Below are 16339 nucleotides of genomic sequence, written 5' to 3' on the forward strand. Positions count from 1 at the left end.
CCTGATTGTTCTGGCTAGAATTTCCAATACTATGTTGAATAGGAGTGGTGAGAGAGGGCATCCTTGTCTTGTGCCAGTTTTCAAAGGGAATGCTTCCAGCTTTTGCCCATTCATTATGATATTGGCTGTGGGTTTGCCATAAGTAGCTCTTAATATTTTGAAATATGTTCCATCAATATCTAGTTTATTGAGTGTTTTTAGCATGAAGGAGTGTTGAATTTCATTGAAGGCCTTTTCTGCATCTATTGAGATAATCATGTGGTCTTTGTTATTGGTTCTGTTTATGTGATGGATTACATTTGTTGATTTGAGTATGTTGAACCAGCCTTGCATCCTAAGGATGAAGATGACTTGATCGTGGTGGATAAGCTTTTTAATGTGCTGCTGGATTTTGCTGGTGGTCCACTCCAGACCCTGTTTGCCTGGTTATTACCAGCAGAAGCTGCAGAATAGCAAAGATTGCTGGCTGCTCTTTCCCCTGGAAGCTTCATCCCAGAGGGTCACCTGACAGATGCCAGCTGGAGCTCTCCTGTATGAGGTGTCTGTCAACCACTGCTGGGAGGTGTCTCCACCTCAGGAGGCATGGGTGTCAGGGACCCTCTTGAGGATGCAGTCTGTCCCTTAGCAGAGTTCAAGCACTGTACTCAGAGATCCACTGCTCTCTTCAGAGCTGGCAGGCAGTAACGTTTAAGTCTGTTGAAGCTGCACCCACAGTTGTCTGTTTCCCCAGTGACTCTGTCCAGGAAGATGGTAGTTTTATCTATAAGCCCCTGACTAGGGCTTCTGCCTTTCTTTTAGGGATGCCCTGCTCAGAGAGGAGGAATCTAGTGAGGCAGTCTGGCAACAGAGGATTTTTGGCACTGCAGTGGGCTCCACCCAGTCTGAACTTCCTGGAGGCTTTGTTTACATTGTGAGGGGAAAATTGCCTACTCAAGCCTCAGTAATGGCAAGCTTGAGTATCCCAGGTCCATTTCAGACTGCTCTGCTGGCAGCGAGAATTTCAAGCCAGTGGATTTTAGCTTTCTGGACTCCGCCGGGGTGGGATCCACTGAGCAAGACCACTTGGCTCCCTGGCTTCAGCCCCCTTTCCATTGGAGTGAACAGTTCTGTCTCGCTGGAGTTCCAGGCACCAGTGGGGTACAAAAACAAAACAAAACAAAACTCCTGTAGTTAGCTCAGTGTCTGCTCCAAAGCTGCCCAGTTTTGTGCTTGAAACTTAGGGCCCTTGTGGTATAGGCACCCAAGGGAATCTCCTGGTCTGTGGGTTGTAGAGAGCAAGGGAAAAGCATAGTATCTGGGCCGGAGAGCACAATCCCTCATGGCACAGTTAGTCACCCCTTCTCTTGTCTAGTGGAGGGAGTTCCCTGACCCCTTGCACTTCCTGCTTTTTGCTTGCCCTCCATGGGCTGCACCCACTGACTAAGCAGTCCCAGTGAGATGAACTGGGTATCTCAGTTAGAAATGTAGAAATCACCTGCCTTCTGCCTTGGTCTCACTGGGAGCTGCAGACCGGAGCTGTTCCTATTTGGCCATCTGGCCCGGGATTCCCCGATAATAAGATTCTTGTGCCAATAGTTCCAGCATAACCTCAAGTGGTGCTTGTAGTAATTATCAAATCATTACAAAACTAAAGAAGAAAAAGGAAATACGTTTCATGGATGTGATTAAGTCATTACAGTGTTCTTGCATATGTAAATTATCCTTGACTTAATGAACTATCTTGCTTACATAATAATATTTTAACCTAGTTTTAGAAAGTCTTTCTTACCCATGTTAATCATGGTTATCAGACTTAGCACAGTTTATCTTCAGATCATCTTGCTGAAGAGAAATTTATGTATTATGTATCCATGTGCATAAATTTTGTTTAAACTATTAGAAGTGCACTTATTAAGTACATTTGTTACATGAATTACTTTAATAAATTAGTAAAATGCTTAGGAAGAGCAAAACCTTGATTTCATACTGATGATATCCAAATTAACAAGGGTCATTTAAAAATATGTATTTTCTGATTATAAAATAAATATATATTACTTGGAGAAAAACAAGAAACTACAGAAAGGAACAAAGAAGGGTATTAACCTGTATTACCTAGGATTAATAATTTGAAACTTGAATGGATATCCTACACTTTTCAAAGAGTACTCCCACTGTTTTATGCAATATATTATGTATTTCTAAAAAGAGCTAACTCTACAAGAAAACCTAGTTAAGTAGGATTCTTTTTTTTATTTCTTTTATCAGAAATTGAATCTAAAGTTTTAGTATCCATATTTCAAAAACTTTATTCAGGATTATAAAAGCTACCAGGGAAGTATTTTATGCTTCCTCTACTGCTCTAGAGAGTTCAACTCATCCAAAATTATTTCAGTGCCTTATCTTCAACAATGATCAAGTATAGTGCCATAATAACTAATGCAAAGCCTAGGGAAATTAATAATTATAATATAATATTACTATTTGAATACAAATCTTTATGTATGCCTAGGAGAAAAAAAGTTTCCTAGAACATGTAGGGAGTACAAAGGAGTCTTAATTATATGTCAATGCTGTTGTTCTCTGAAGATTTTCAATTATTTTTATGTCTTTCGTAATATGTAGTTTTGTTGTTGTTTGATTGTTTTAAATTTTATTTTGCATGAGAAGTTAAGGCCAGTGTAGATCTTGGGCAGTTAATCATTTTATGACTTCCATTTAATCAACATTTTTTAAATCCCCGTTTAGGCAGCCAAGGGCAGTTTCCACTCACACAGAATGTAACCGTTGTTGAAGGCGGAACTGCAGTTTTGACCTGTAGGGTTGATCAAAATGATAACACCTCCCTCCAGTGGTCAAATCCAGCGCAACAGACTCTGTACTTCGATGACAAGAAAGGTGAATACATTTTCTTTCAAATGTTTTAATCGTATTCTAAAATATCCTAATTACAATAAATTTACTTTTCTGAGATGATTCAAATTATTCCTTTTGATTACCAAGCTGCTGCTGCTTGTATTTAAACATGTTAAATATTAAATACTGTAGTTTGCAAGTCATAAACACCAAAGATAACCTATGTCAACTTTTTAATAAAATAAACGGTTTTAATTCTGTTTCAAAAATAGTTTTATGCCTTTTCTTAACAACCATTTTCTTTCTAGATAGCATATTTTCTCACTCTTGTAGCTGTTTTGTATATCGTTTGTGTTTTTTTTCTTTCTCCTGATAATATAATGTTATTTTTATGAAAATCAGTTTTATATATTTGGAAGATACAATATGATTTTGGAAAGTTTAATAATTTTATGTTCATGAATTTGCTCTGAAAGTAAGAACTGTAAAAATGATTCACATAATGTTGAAGTATTTCATGTTTCCAAAATAAACTGAAATTAAGAAGGAAGCTGTATTTTTTAAAGTTGAATTGGACTTCATTAACTAATTTCAGCTTCTTACTGGATAATAGATTTTGATTAAACATTCCCAGAGAACAAAGGAAATTCATGTTACATAATTCAAGCAAACAACTAAAAATGCACACCAAATATCTAAGCCTTCATCCATTATTAGATGAAAAGGTGAGTTCATAACTGTAATGAAAATATGGGACTGTTGCTTAAGATACCTTTATATTATATAGGATATAAATAGCTATTTATATATTAGCTGTTCTTATTCTTAAAATTGGCTATTAGTCTTAATATATTTTTTAATGAATCTGTGTAGGTAATAGTAAGATAACTTCAAATCAAATCAGACTGTATGTGATATTTAAACTATTAAAATATTACATACAGTCTAATAAATGTGCTCAGTCCTCTTTTAATATATATTCATTGTATTTTGTTCATTGTTATGATTTTTCTTCTTTGATGTACTCTAGATTTAAAATGAGATCTTTAGTTTATTTTAAATATTAAATATATGATGAAGGACAGATGAAGTGTCTAATTCATTTATTTGACAAATATTTATTGAGAGTCCCTCTGTACAAGGCATTAAAATTAGGGAGCAGAAAGTTAATGGTATCTGCCTTTTTGGGAAATACAGTCTAGTGGAGGAGACGGACAATAAAGAAACATGCAAATGAAATTCATTTTATAGTACATTAAAAGAGGACAAGTGCTATGTAGAAAAATGAGCCAGAGATAGAGGAAGTGTTAGGGTCCTCCAGGGAAACAAAATGAATAGACAGATAGATAGGTAGATAGATAGATAGATAGATAGATCAATTGATCGATATTTATTTTAATAAATTGGCTCAAGTAATTTTGGGGTCTGGCAAGTTTGAAAAATACAGGGCAGGCTGGTAGGCTGGAGACCAAAAGAGATTCTGTTGCAGCTCAGGTCCAGAGGCAGTGTCAGGGAGAATTTCCTCTTCTATAGGGGACTTAGAGGACTCCAGACTTTCTCATAAGGACTTCCACTGATTGAGTGTGGCCTATCTACGTTACGGAGAATAATCTGCTTTACTCAAAGCCTACTAATTTAAATGTTAAACTCATCTAAAAAAATACTTTCACAGAAACATCTAGATGATTGTTTAACCAAACATCTGGGAACTGTGGCCCAGTCGTATTGACATTTAATATAAACTTATTAACATATTGACAGTTAATATAAAATTTACTGTCACGGAGGGTTAATACCTAATACTCCAGTAGAACTTTATTATTTAGAAAGAGATTTAATTTACAGTTTTAGTTTTCTTTCAAACAAATGAAGTTCTATTAGTTAAAAAAGTTAACACAAAGTCACTCACAGATATTAAACAACTTCTTTTTGCTTTTAGTATTAATTGATTACAAATATTAGTAAATAAATATTTAAAGTGTATGCTCAACTATAAGGTGGTGCCAATTTTAAGGAAATGTCTCATTTGCTTAAAACTGAAGCAAAAGAAAATGTTCTAGAAAGAAACAAACTTTTAGAAACGTTCATTAAACAATTAAATATATTATTATACTATTTAATTTGTCAACTTGATTATACATACATATTTAATGTAATATGAAAAAACACTAATTTATAAATATGACTTTTTTCCATCCTTGTGTTTAATGAAACAATCTTGCTTATTAGCAGTTTTTGAAAGCATAGCACACTGTCAACGAGAAATTTGTCCCTAGTGGCAAATATAAGACTTTTATAATATTAGAACATTTTTTGTTGTTGTTCATTCATCCCACAGGTGTGTAATGACAATCTCCACTTTATAGCAACTCTTGCACTGCTTTTTAAGGAGATTTTAAAGAGTCTTGTTTACAGTGACATCTCCAATTGTGAGGTCAAATCCTCAGGCACAAAGACAAAATCTATATGAAATGTCCTTGCTTCCGCTTTTAGTGATTCTATAAGTTATCCTCTAAGAAACATCTAAAACTAGAAAACTAGAAATAATTTGGGATATTTAAAGCTAATATATCTTTCCTGGAGGAAACGGAGAGCAACTTGTCATAAAGGATTTGTAAAGGCTTGAATATAAGGCAACCTCCTCTTTTCTGAGGGATCATTATGAGGAGAAAAAAAATCATGCCATATTTGGGAAATATGGTAATATATTCCTGCATCTTTACACTGCCTTGAAATAATAAATACACCAGTTCTATGAATTGCTGAATTATGCACTTTTTTTTTTTTTTTTGAGACAGGGTCTCATTTTGTTGCTCAGGGAGTGCAGTGGCATGATCTTGGCTCACTGCATCCTCCGCCTCCCTGGTTCAAGCAATTCTCCTGCCTCAGCCTCTAGATTAGATGGGAGTACAGGCACGTGCCACCACGCCCAGCTAATTATTTTTGTATTATTTGTATAGACTGGGTTTCAGCATGTTATCCAGGCTAGTCTGGAACTCCTGAGCTCAAGCGATCCTCCTGCCTTGGCCTCTCAAAGTTCTGGGATTACAGGTGTGAACCACTGTGCCCGGCCTGGACTAACTTTACTTAATTTTCCTTTCCCAGATGTTGTAGGAGCTTAGCTGGGTTGGAAAAAAAGCCTATGTATGTGTTTGCGTTTTTAGTATGATAGGTTTCTGTTTTTGATACTATGCTTTTTCTAACTCTATTGTAGTTCTAAACGTAGTTGCAGTAAAACAACAGAGAGTGCTGAAGAAAGAAATTCTTTGGCAATCTAACATATCTATTCCCTCATATGTCAGTGGTTCAATTTCCTTCTTTTTTTTTTTTTTTTTCTCGTTTTTCATCCTCACCATCTGTTCCCAAGAGTGGTTCAATTTCTATGTGATATCTTAGTTGAAGGGATTCTTAGACAGTAATACCTATCAAATGCAAGAGTTTGAAATTAAAACCATTTTAAAAGATTCCATATTACGATTTTCCACACATGATCTTTTAATCTGCATTTGCCTGTCTAACGCTCACCAATTTTAAGGCTTATCTTGAGCAAGCAAGCATTCCAAGTTATACCAGAGACTAAGTGAAGAAGGTGAGCATGAGTTAGACCATAGTAACGCATACGTATTGTACTAGTGAAGACAGCACATGAGAGCAAGAGAGAAAAGGAAAGGAATGGGTTGTCTGTGTCATTGATTATACCATCTCCTCCATGTGGCTGCTACTGTTAAAGCTTCATCTTTAGCCCCACTCTTCTTTCTGTCTCAGATTATGTTGCCAGTGGTTCTTAGCCCTAGTTACACAGTAAAATCACTTGGGGGACTTTCCAAACACAGTCTTCCGGGGTATGCAGTATCAGAATATTTTAATTATGTCTCAAATGATTATAAAATGCAGCTGTGATTGAGACACTTGGGTTTAGGCAAGTCAACTCTCTCAAGAGTTCTGTACCCTTGAGCTTGGATTTATGTATTGATAAATGTTACTGAGCATGGAAGGAAGGAAAGAAGGGAAGGAGGGAGGGAGGGAGGGATGGAGGGAGGAAGGACAAACAGCTCAGAAAAACAACAAGTGCTGATCACTGCCTCACAACAATTGCTACTGCCACTATGAGCTCCAAGAGGCATCCTGGGTAGCATTTCATGCTATCTGGAAGTGTAAGTTTCCAAGGGTCCTGGCTATGAACGAAAAACTCAGGATGGCAGCATGCATGTCATGTTAGAGTTGGAAAAGCCTTGTTTACATGGATTTATTAACTGAAACATGCTGTGAGTGGTCAGTCGAATCAAGTGAAGGAGAATTAGGCTGAACCCCCTTTCCTAGGGGTCTCTGTCAGAGACTTTAAATGTGACTATTCATGTAATCCTATCTACTCAGGAGACTGAGGCAAGAGCATTGCTTGAACCCAGGAGGCGAAGTTTGCAGTGAGTCGAGATCGTGCTACTGCACTCCAGCCTGGGTGATAGAATGAGACTCTGCCTCAACAACAACAACAACAAAAAGTGAATATTCAGGAATCTCTTCCCAGGACAGATAGGTGTCTAGTGGGAGAATTGGCTAAGGTGAAACTAATACTGTCGTATTTCTAATTGAGGTAAAATAAAGATGAAGGCAGCAAATTCAAGCTTTTACAACTTCTTACCATGTTTAATGTGATCAGTAGCTTGTGTCCATTGATAAATGAAAAAAATAAGACCAAACAATCAAGGATATTTCTCCACAGACATTCAACTAATGTCCGGTAGTGAAGAACTTAGAATTCAGGTGTAGCTTTTGCCTTGATTTTAACTGAAATATTCCTGACAGCAATGGCATCTGCATGCCACATCATTTTAAAAGTAACCTGGGCAGCCTCTGCCATTAATCTTGGCAGCTGACTTTTATTAAAGAGCAGCATATCATTTCAAACTGTTGAAGATATACATAGATTAAGACAGAAGGGCCAGGCATGGTAGCTCAAACCTGTAATCCCAGCACTTTGGGAGGCTGTGGCAGGCGGATCACCTGAGGTCAGGAGTTTGAGGCCAGCCTGGCCAACATGGCGAAACCCTATCTCTACTAAAAATACAAAAATTAGCTGGGCGTGGTGGCGGATGCCAATAACCCCACCTACTTGGGAGGCTGAGGCAAGAGAATCACTTGAACCGTGGAGGCAGAGGTTGCCGTGAACTGAGATTGCACCATTGCACTCCACTCTAGGCATCAAGAGTGAAACTCCATCTCCAAAAAAATAAAAATAAAAATAAGACAGAAGGATACGTTATAGTCAGCATTGTCCAAGAGAATATTCCATGATGATGGGAATGTTCCATATCTGGGCTGAGCTGAACAATTTGGTTGTCACGTGTAGATATTTAGATATAAGTTAATTAAAATAGAGTAAAATTTAAAAATTTGGTTTCTGCCACACTAGCCATATTTCAAATACTCAATATCCTCCCAGGCCCAGTACTTATTGTTTTGGAAAACACAATTCTAGACACTGATTCACTCATCAGATGTCATAATAGACCTTGTCCGTTTCCAGCCTTGGCTAGTAAAATATGTGGTTTCTAACTGAGAAAGCCCTTAGGCCATCACAAAAACATGCATCAAATATTCAATAAATGATTCTTGTTTACTGTTTAAATTGTATAGCTTTAAACGGGACGTTGTGACACGGGAGACAGAGAATCAGATCTGAATTTAAATTCTGCCTCTGACACTAACCAGCAGAGTAATAAAAGGTGTTCATTGACACCCCATTACTGGTGGTTGGACCAGAATTGTATTTTAATGAGTTCCCTGTCTACTTTGTGTGCACCCCCAAATCAGAAATCATTAGCCTACAAAGTAGAAATTCAATTACAATTCCACTTCATTTCTGCACAGCCTAAGTATGAAGTCTTATAATACTTAAAAATCTGCAAAAACTAAATAGAAAAGAAGAATCAAGAGGAAAATTTATAGATCCTTACGGGTCAGAGAGATCTAGAATAGATGTAGCTAAGGCAACATTCACATGTTATAATCCTCTTCTCTTTCGTTTTACACAAATCTGAGCACCTCTGTTATACAGAGTTGATAAGCATTTGGAAGAGAGTGGGTACAGGGAGACAGAGCAAGTGGGGAGTAGAGGTCATTGAAACACCACATAAATGCTGTGTGGTATTTGGCAACGGAAAAAACAATCAATTAGATCATAGTGTCTGTTTCTTTGCAGGTCAAAAAAAAAAAAAAGAGAAACAATTGAAGTAGCACAATCTGATCACTTAATGCTCAGGAAAGAACACTTCAATTCCTTCCTATTATTGACAAAAATACTTTGAACAAACATCTCCAGGAGCCCGTAACACACACATTCAACAGATACATCTCTGTGTGCTTGTGTTTTTATATAAAAAATGTAAAATACATGACCTTTTTTGATTTTCTTCTCAATATTTCTACTTAAATTTTTAAAAAATAATCCTTAAAAATTTCCTAAAGAAATCGAAATAAAAATCTATTAAAGACATAGCTTAAAATCATTGGTGTTAATTAGCCAGTTATTCTGCTGATAATTTTACACTAATACTGGGAACAATGGAAGAGGAAAAACATGAGTAAAGTGTCCTAAAACTAAGACCGATAAAGAGAAGAAAAATAAGATGAACCAGAATTGGAGGTACAGGTTCTCCTGGCTCTATGCCAATCCATGCCACCTGACTGTATATCTCCCCAGCTGCTATCAATCAACTTGACAGGCTTTATTAAAGATTCACTGAGTAAAGCAGGTATTACATTTGGCTACCATTACTCTTCTTTTTGTTTTCTTTTAAAAATGCAGCTATTATGTATCTGTACAATAAAAATGTGAAATTAATGATAGCTTATAGTTATACAGGAAAGTTGTTAGATAACATTCAGCATGTATACCTTTTTTCTTTGGGTTCTCAACACTACTATACAGTAGGCATTCCTATTTTATATATAAAGACACTGAGGTTTACATGTGTAAACAACTTGAGTAGTAAATGACAAAGCAATGAAGAGACTTGAGTTTTCTGGCCAGGTGAGGTGACTCACACCTGTAATCCCAGCACTTTGGGAGGCTGAGGCAGGTGGTTTGAGTTTGGGTCAGGAGTTTGAGATGAGCCTGGTCAAGATGGTGAAACCCCATCTCCACTAAAAATACAAAAATTAGCCAGGCATGGTGGTGTGCACCTGCAATCCCAGCTACTCAGGAGTCTGAAGCAGGAGAATTGCTTGAACTCAGGAGGCAGAGGTTGTAGTGAACCAATACAGCCTGGGCAACACAGCAAGATCCTGTCTTAAAAAAAAGAGAAACTTGAGTTTTCTTACAACAAGTTCAATTCACTTCGTGCTTCGTTATGCTGAAAAAGACTTCTTTCCTTCCTTCCTTCCTTCCTTCCTTCCTTCCTTCCTCCCTCCCTCCCTCCCTCCCTCCTTTCTTTCTTTCCTTTCTTCTTTTTTTTTCTGTGTGAATCATAGTTTCTGGTTCTGTATTTCAAAGTCACACTTTCTGATTGATCTGTTCAAAACATTTTGTCTCATATTTAAACCCTACTTTTGCTAAAGATGAAGCCATTGTTGGAAATTTTCTAAACATAAAGAAAATCTTTAGTTGTGGATTGTATAATTATTACATTTACTTCTTTAGGCCTGTGCATTTTGAGTCCAGCAATTTTAAATAATGATAATATATTCTATACGTTTTAGTGGTTACATGACATAACAACATGTTAAGCTATAAACATCAAGACTGAAATGTTGACATTCAGAGCAACATATACATGCCCGAATTGTTTCCAAAAATTTTAATTTTTGGACATCAAAATCAGGATAATTTCCATGTTTGATATTATATTTTAGAGAAATTATATGCCTACTTTTGATAATCTTTCTGCAATGTTTTTTGAAATAAAAGTGACATTTTCTACAACTAAGTGCTGATGACCATGTAAAAATGACTGAATTCTTGAATTAAGTCCTTTTGAGAGTTGTTGCCCATTGTTGTTTGTAAACATATATTTTACTAAAACCCTATGGGGAGAAAGATTATTTTAACAAACACTGAACAGGTTTATTCTACTTTCTAATGATGAATTTATGTATTTATTTTATCATTCAACAAATATTTGCTGGTCATCTGCTGTGTAATGGGTACCGTGCTAGGTTGTCTGCAGTTACTGCAGCTCACTGATATTTGAGGAGCCTATTTCATGTTGAATAGAGCAGCTGGAAAGAAAGCATGTTCTGATGAAAATTTGGCTTCCGTTATTTTTTAATCATGTATGTTTCTAGGTACATATTTTGTAAGTACATTTATAAGTTGGTAAGACCTACAGAATTAGCACATGGTCAACAATGATTGCAATGACTTAAAATCATCTGGGAGTATCATTTTAGATGGTCGTGACAGTAGAAATGAGATGACGAACTGTCTAGACTCAGACTGGGTAGTCACTACCATTGTGTACATATTTTCCCCTCCGAAAACAAAGGAATAAATCATGCAAAGAGTGATCATTTTCCTGGAAAATGCCTTGATTTTTTTTTATTTTTTATTTATTTATTTTTCGGTGATATTTCAGATTCTCCATTTTGAGAATTAGGAGCTTTCAAGGAAGGCAGGCTTCACTAAACAAGTGTCAATCTGTGCACATCTAAGCATATTTGAAAGATTTCCAAGTCACAATTTCAGTTCAATTGCATGGATATCTATAAAATATTGTTATGTCCTGGGAAATATGCTGGGCTTTGAGAATACTAAAATAAATAAAATGTGGATTTTGGCCTCAAGTGGCAAGTTGTCACATACCATCTATATGTGGGTGTGGTGGAAGGGATATAGGACAAGGGAAATTACCACATCAAGCAATCTGCATGTAAGTAACTGTAATTCTACTTGTCGCATAATAAACTATTCCAGGAGATGCAAAATGAGTAAGTAGTTGATAAAATTATCCTTCATGAGCCTAGAAAAAAATAATTCTACTTGAAAATATTCATGACTGAAAACAGATTTTTTTGATAAAGTGAATTCCTTTGAAGTAATTGTAACTGAACTATGTACCATTTGTCAAATATAAAGAGTAACAATATACTGCACTGGGGCCTGATATCTTGGTGACATAGTGATTTCTGGTGACAAGTGTCTCCATGTTAAATCATCTTTAATCAGGATCAGCATAGACACCATGGGAATTTAAGATATTCTAACATTCTTTTTTATTTTTATTTATTATTATACTTTAGGTTCTGGGGTACATGTGCAGAGTGTGCAGTTTTGTTACTTAGGTATACATGTGCCATAGTGGTTTGCTGCACCCATCAACCATCACCTACATTAGGTATTTCTCCTAATGCTATCCTCTCCCCCCTCACGACAGGCCCCAGTGTGTGATGTTCTCCTCCCTGTGTCCATGTATTCTCCTTGTTCAACTCCCACTTATGAGTCAGAATATGTAGTGTTTGGTTTTCTGTTCTTGTGATAGTTTGGTGAGAATGATGGTTTCCAGTTTCATACATGTACCTGCAAAGGACATGAACTCATCTTTTTTTATGGCTTCATAGTATTCCATGGTGTATATATGCCACATTTTCTTTATCTAGTCTATCACCGATGGACATTTGGGTTGGTTCCAAGTCTGTGCTATTGTGAGTAGTGCTGCAATAAACATATTTGTGCATGTGTCTTTATAGTAGAATAAATTTGTAATCCTTTGAGTATATGCCCAGTAATGGGATTACTGTGTCCAGTGGTATTTCTAGTTCTAGATCTTTGAGGAATCACCAGTCTGTCTTCCACAGTGGTTGAACTAATTTACAGTCCCACCAACAGTGTAAAAGCGTTCCTATTTCTCCACATCCTCTCCAGCATCTGTTGTTTCCTGAATTTTAAATGATCGCCATTCTAACTGGTGTGTGATGGTATCTCATTGTGGTTTTGATTTGCATTTCTCTATTGACCAGTGATAATGAGCCTTTTTCATGTTTGTTGGCTGCATAAGTGTCTTTCTGAGAGGTGTCTGTTCATATCATTTGCCCACTTTGTGATGGGGTTGTTTGTTTTTTTTCTTATAAATTTGTTTAAGTTTTTGTAGATTCTGGATATTAGCCCTTTGTCAGATGGATAGATTGCAAATTTTTTTTCTCGTTCTGTAAGTTATCTGTCCACACTGATTAGAGTTTCTTTTGCTGTGCAGAAGTTCTTTAGTTTCATTAGATCCCTTTTGTCAATTTTGGCTTTTCTTGCCATTGCTTTTGTGTTTTACACAGAAGTCTTTGCCCATGCCTATGTCCTGAACAGTATTGCCCAGGTTTTCTTCTAGGGTTTTTATGGTTTTAGGTCTTACATTTAAGTCTTTAATCCATCTTGAGTTGTTTTTTTGTATAAGGTGTAAGGAAGGGGTCCAGTTTCAGTTTTCTACATATGGGCCTGTTTTCCCAACATCATTTATTAAATATGGAATCTTTTCCCCATTGCTTGTTTGTGTCAGGTTTGTCAAAGATCAGATGGTTTTGGATATGTGGTGTTATTTCTGGGGCCTCTGTTCTGTTCCATTGGTGTATGTATCTGTTTTGGTACCAGTACCATGCTGTTTTGGTTAGTGTAGATTTATAGTATAGTTTGAAGTCAGGTAGTGTGATGCCTCCAGCTTTGTTCTTTTTGCTTAGGATTATCTTGGCTATGAGGGCTCTCTTTTGTTTCCATATGAACTTTAAAGTAGTTTTTTCCAATTATGTGAAGAAAGTCAGTGGTAGGTTGATGGCAATAGCATTGAATCTATAAAATTACTTCGGGCAGTATCGCCGTTTTCACCATATTGATTATGCCTATACATGAGCATGAAATGTTTTCTTCATTTGTTTGTGACCTCTCTTATTTCGTTGAGCAGTGGTTTGTAGTTCTCCTTGACAAGGTCCTTCACATACCTTATAGGTATTTTATGCTCTTAGTAGCAATTGGGAATGGGAGTTCACTCATGATTTGGTTCTCTGTTTGTCTGTTATTGGTGTATAGGAATGCTTGTGATTTTTGCACATTGATTTTGCAATAAATGCCCACAAGAGAAAGCAGGAAAGATCTAAAATTGACACCCTAACGTAAAAATTCAAAGAACTAGAGAAGGAACAGCAAACAAATTCAAAAGCTAGCAGAAGACAAAAAAGAACTAAGATCAGAGCAGAACTGAAGGAGATAGAGACATGAAAAAACCTTCAAAAATCAATGAATCCAGGATCTGGTTTTTGAAAAGATCAGCAAAATAGATAGACTGCTAGCCAGATTGATAAAGAAGAAAAGAGAGAAGAATTAAATAGACGCAATAGAAAATGATATAGCAAATATCACCACTGATTCCACAGAAATACCGTCACCATCAGGGAATACTATAGAAGTGGTAGTTCTATAGAATTCTATAGTGTTCTATATTCTATTCTATAGAATTCTATTCAAACTTCTACCCCTTGTATAGAATACTTCTATACAAACTTCTATTCTGTAGCATTCTACAGAATATAGAATATTCTATGCCTATGCAGGTATATAGAGTATTCTATAGGAATACCATAGAAATACGAACTACCATCAGGGAATACTATAAACACTTCTGTGCAAATAAACCAGAACAACTAGGAGAAATGGATAAATTCCTGGACACACACACCCTCCCAAGTCTAAATTAGGAAGAAGGTGAATCCCTGAATAAATAACAAGTTCTGAAATTGAGGCACTAATGGATAGCATACAAACCACAAAAAGTCCAGGACCAGATGGATTCACAGCCGAATTCTACCAGAGGTACAAAGAGGAACTGTTACCATTCCTTCTGAAACTATTCTAAACAATAGAAAAAGAGGGACTCCTCTCTAACTCATTTAATGTGGCCAGCATCATTCTGATACCAAAACCTGGTAGAGACACGGCAAAAAAGGAAAATTTCAGGCCAATATCCCTGAAAAACATCGATGTGAAAATCCTCAGTAAAATACTGGCAAATGGAATCCAGCAGCACATCAAAAAGCTTATCCACCACAATCAAGTCAATTTCATACCTGGGATGCAAGGCTGGTTCAACATACACAAATCAATAAACGTAATCCATCACATAAACAGAAACCATGACAAAAACCACATGATTATCTCAATAGATGCAGAAAAGGTCTTCAACAAAATTCAACAGCCCTTCATGTTAACAACTGTCAATCAACCAGGTATCAATGGACCATGTCTCAAAATAATAAGAGCTATTTATGACAAACTCACAGCCAATATCATACTGAATGTGCCAAAACTGGAAGCATTCCCTTTGAAAACCAGCACAAGACAAGGATGGCCTCTCTCACCACTCCTATGCAACATAGTGTTGGAAGTTCTGACTAGGGCAAAGAAGCAAGAGAAAGAAATAAAGCATATTCAAATAGGAAAAGAGGAAGCCAAATTGTCTCTCTTTGCAGATGATATGATTGTATATTTAGAAAACCTCATCATCTCAGCCCAAAATCTCCTTAAGCTGATAAGAAACTTCAGCAAAGTTCAGGATAAAAGATATTCTAACATTCTTCAAGTAAATTTCAAAATAGCGTTATTACTATAATTCCTTAGTATGTATAAGAAAATCTTAACAATATGAAAAAACTACTTGTGTATAACAGCCAAATTCAATTCTATTTTTAAGCACATAATGTTGATCCATACCAACAAAATGTATTTTTGATAAGATGTATAATTTAAAGTTTACTGTTTAATTTTTAGCATTTTTCCTGTTCTGTGTTTTTCTTAATAGTTTGCATCAGACTTTTAGAGAGTGATGCCCTCCCTTATGGTGAATCCATATTTTGGAAATGGAGCTTTTTTTTCTTCTTTTTTTAGTTTGAGGCAGGAGTAAACTTAGCTCTAGAGCACCAACCTAAAGTTTATTATATATAAAAACTTAGACTTAGAGACCACTGTATTTTGTATTTTTCTGTTCCAGTTTCAACATTCCAGGAGAGAGAAAGATTGGTTCAGCTTATAATAGGTGCCTTTACTGTGCTTTGAGTTACAGTCAGGAGTGTATGTACCCTGAGCCAGGAAATAACTATAATTTATAATCTACAATGTGCAGACTTCAGTGTAAATTGTCTGAAATCAGTGATGATCCTAATAAATGGTCTCAATGTATCGACTCTATTCAGGGTATTTTCTTTTAATAGAATAAATACTTTATGAAAATAATTTTAACATCAAGTACAAAATGAATGAGAACTTATATTTTTCAAATATCGTTGCATGGACATCCATACAAAATACTACAGCTTTTAATACCAAAAGTCTTTTTTACAAGGAAATTTGGAAATACTGACTGAAGTACACAAAAATATAAACAAAAAAGGACAAAACACACCCAGCCACTCTAACACAATAGTAATTAGAAAATATTAAATTATGAATTTATTGTGGTTATATGTTGAATAATATTAGCTACTTTTCAATGTATTCACTTGATTTTCTTCAGTTATTTTTCTGTATTTATAAATA

The 16339-nt window shown here is 36.0% G+C and overlaps 1 protein-coding gene across 3 annotated transcripts in view; it reads left to right on the forward strand.

Moving 5' to 3' along the window:
• CADM2 (cell adhesion molecule 2) overlaps window positions 1–16339 on the forward strand; it is a 1120439-nt gene that overhangs the window by 853554 nt on the left and 250546 nt on the right. For 2 of the 3 annotated variants that reach the window (XM_011927577.1, XM_011927576.1), the window contains exon 2: window positions 2728–2877. In XM_011927577.1, coding sequence (XP_011782967.1) covers window positions 2728–2877 — 150 coding nt within the window. Of the gene's footprint in view, window positions 1–2727; window positions 2878–16339 lie in introns of those variants that run through there. The other variant, XM_011927578.1, reaches the window with a different exon arrangement.

Source organism: Colobus angolensis, unplaced genomic scaffold, assembly GCF_000951035.1.
Source record: "Colobus angolensis palliatus isolate OR3802 unplaced genomic scaffold, Cang.pa_1.0 Scaffold73, whole genome shotgun sequence".
Classification (NCBI taxonomy): Eukaryota; Metazoa; Chordata; class Mammalia; order Primates; family Cercopithecidae; genus Colobus; species Colobus angolensis.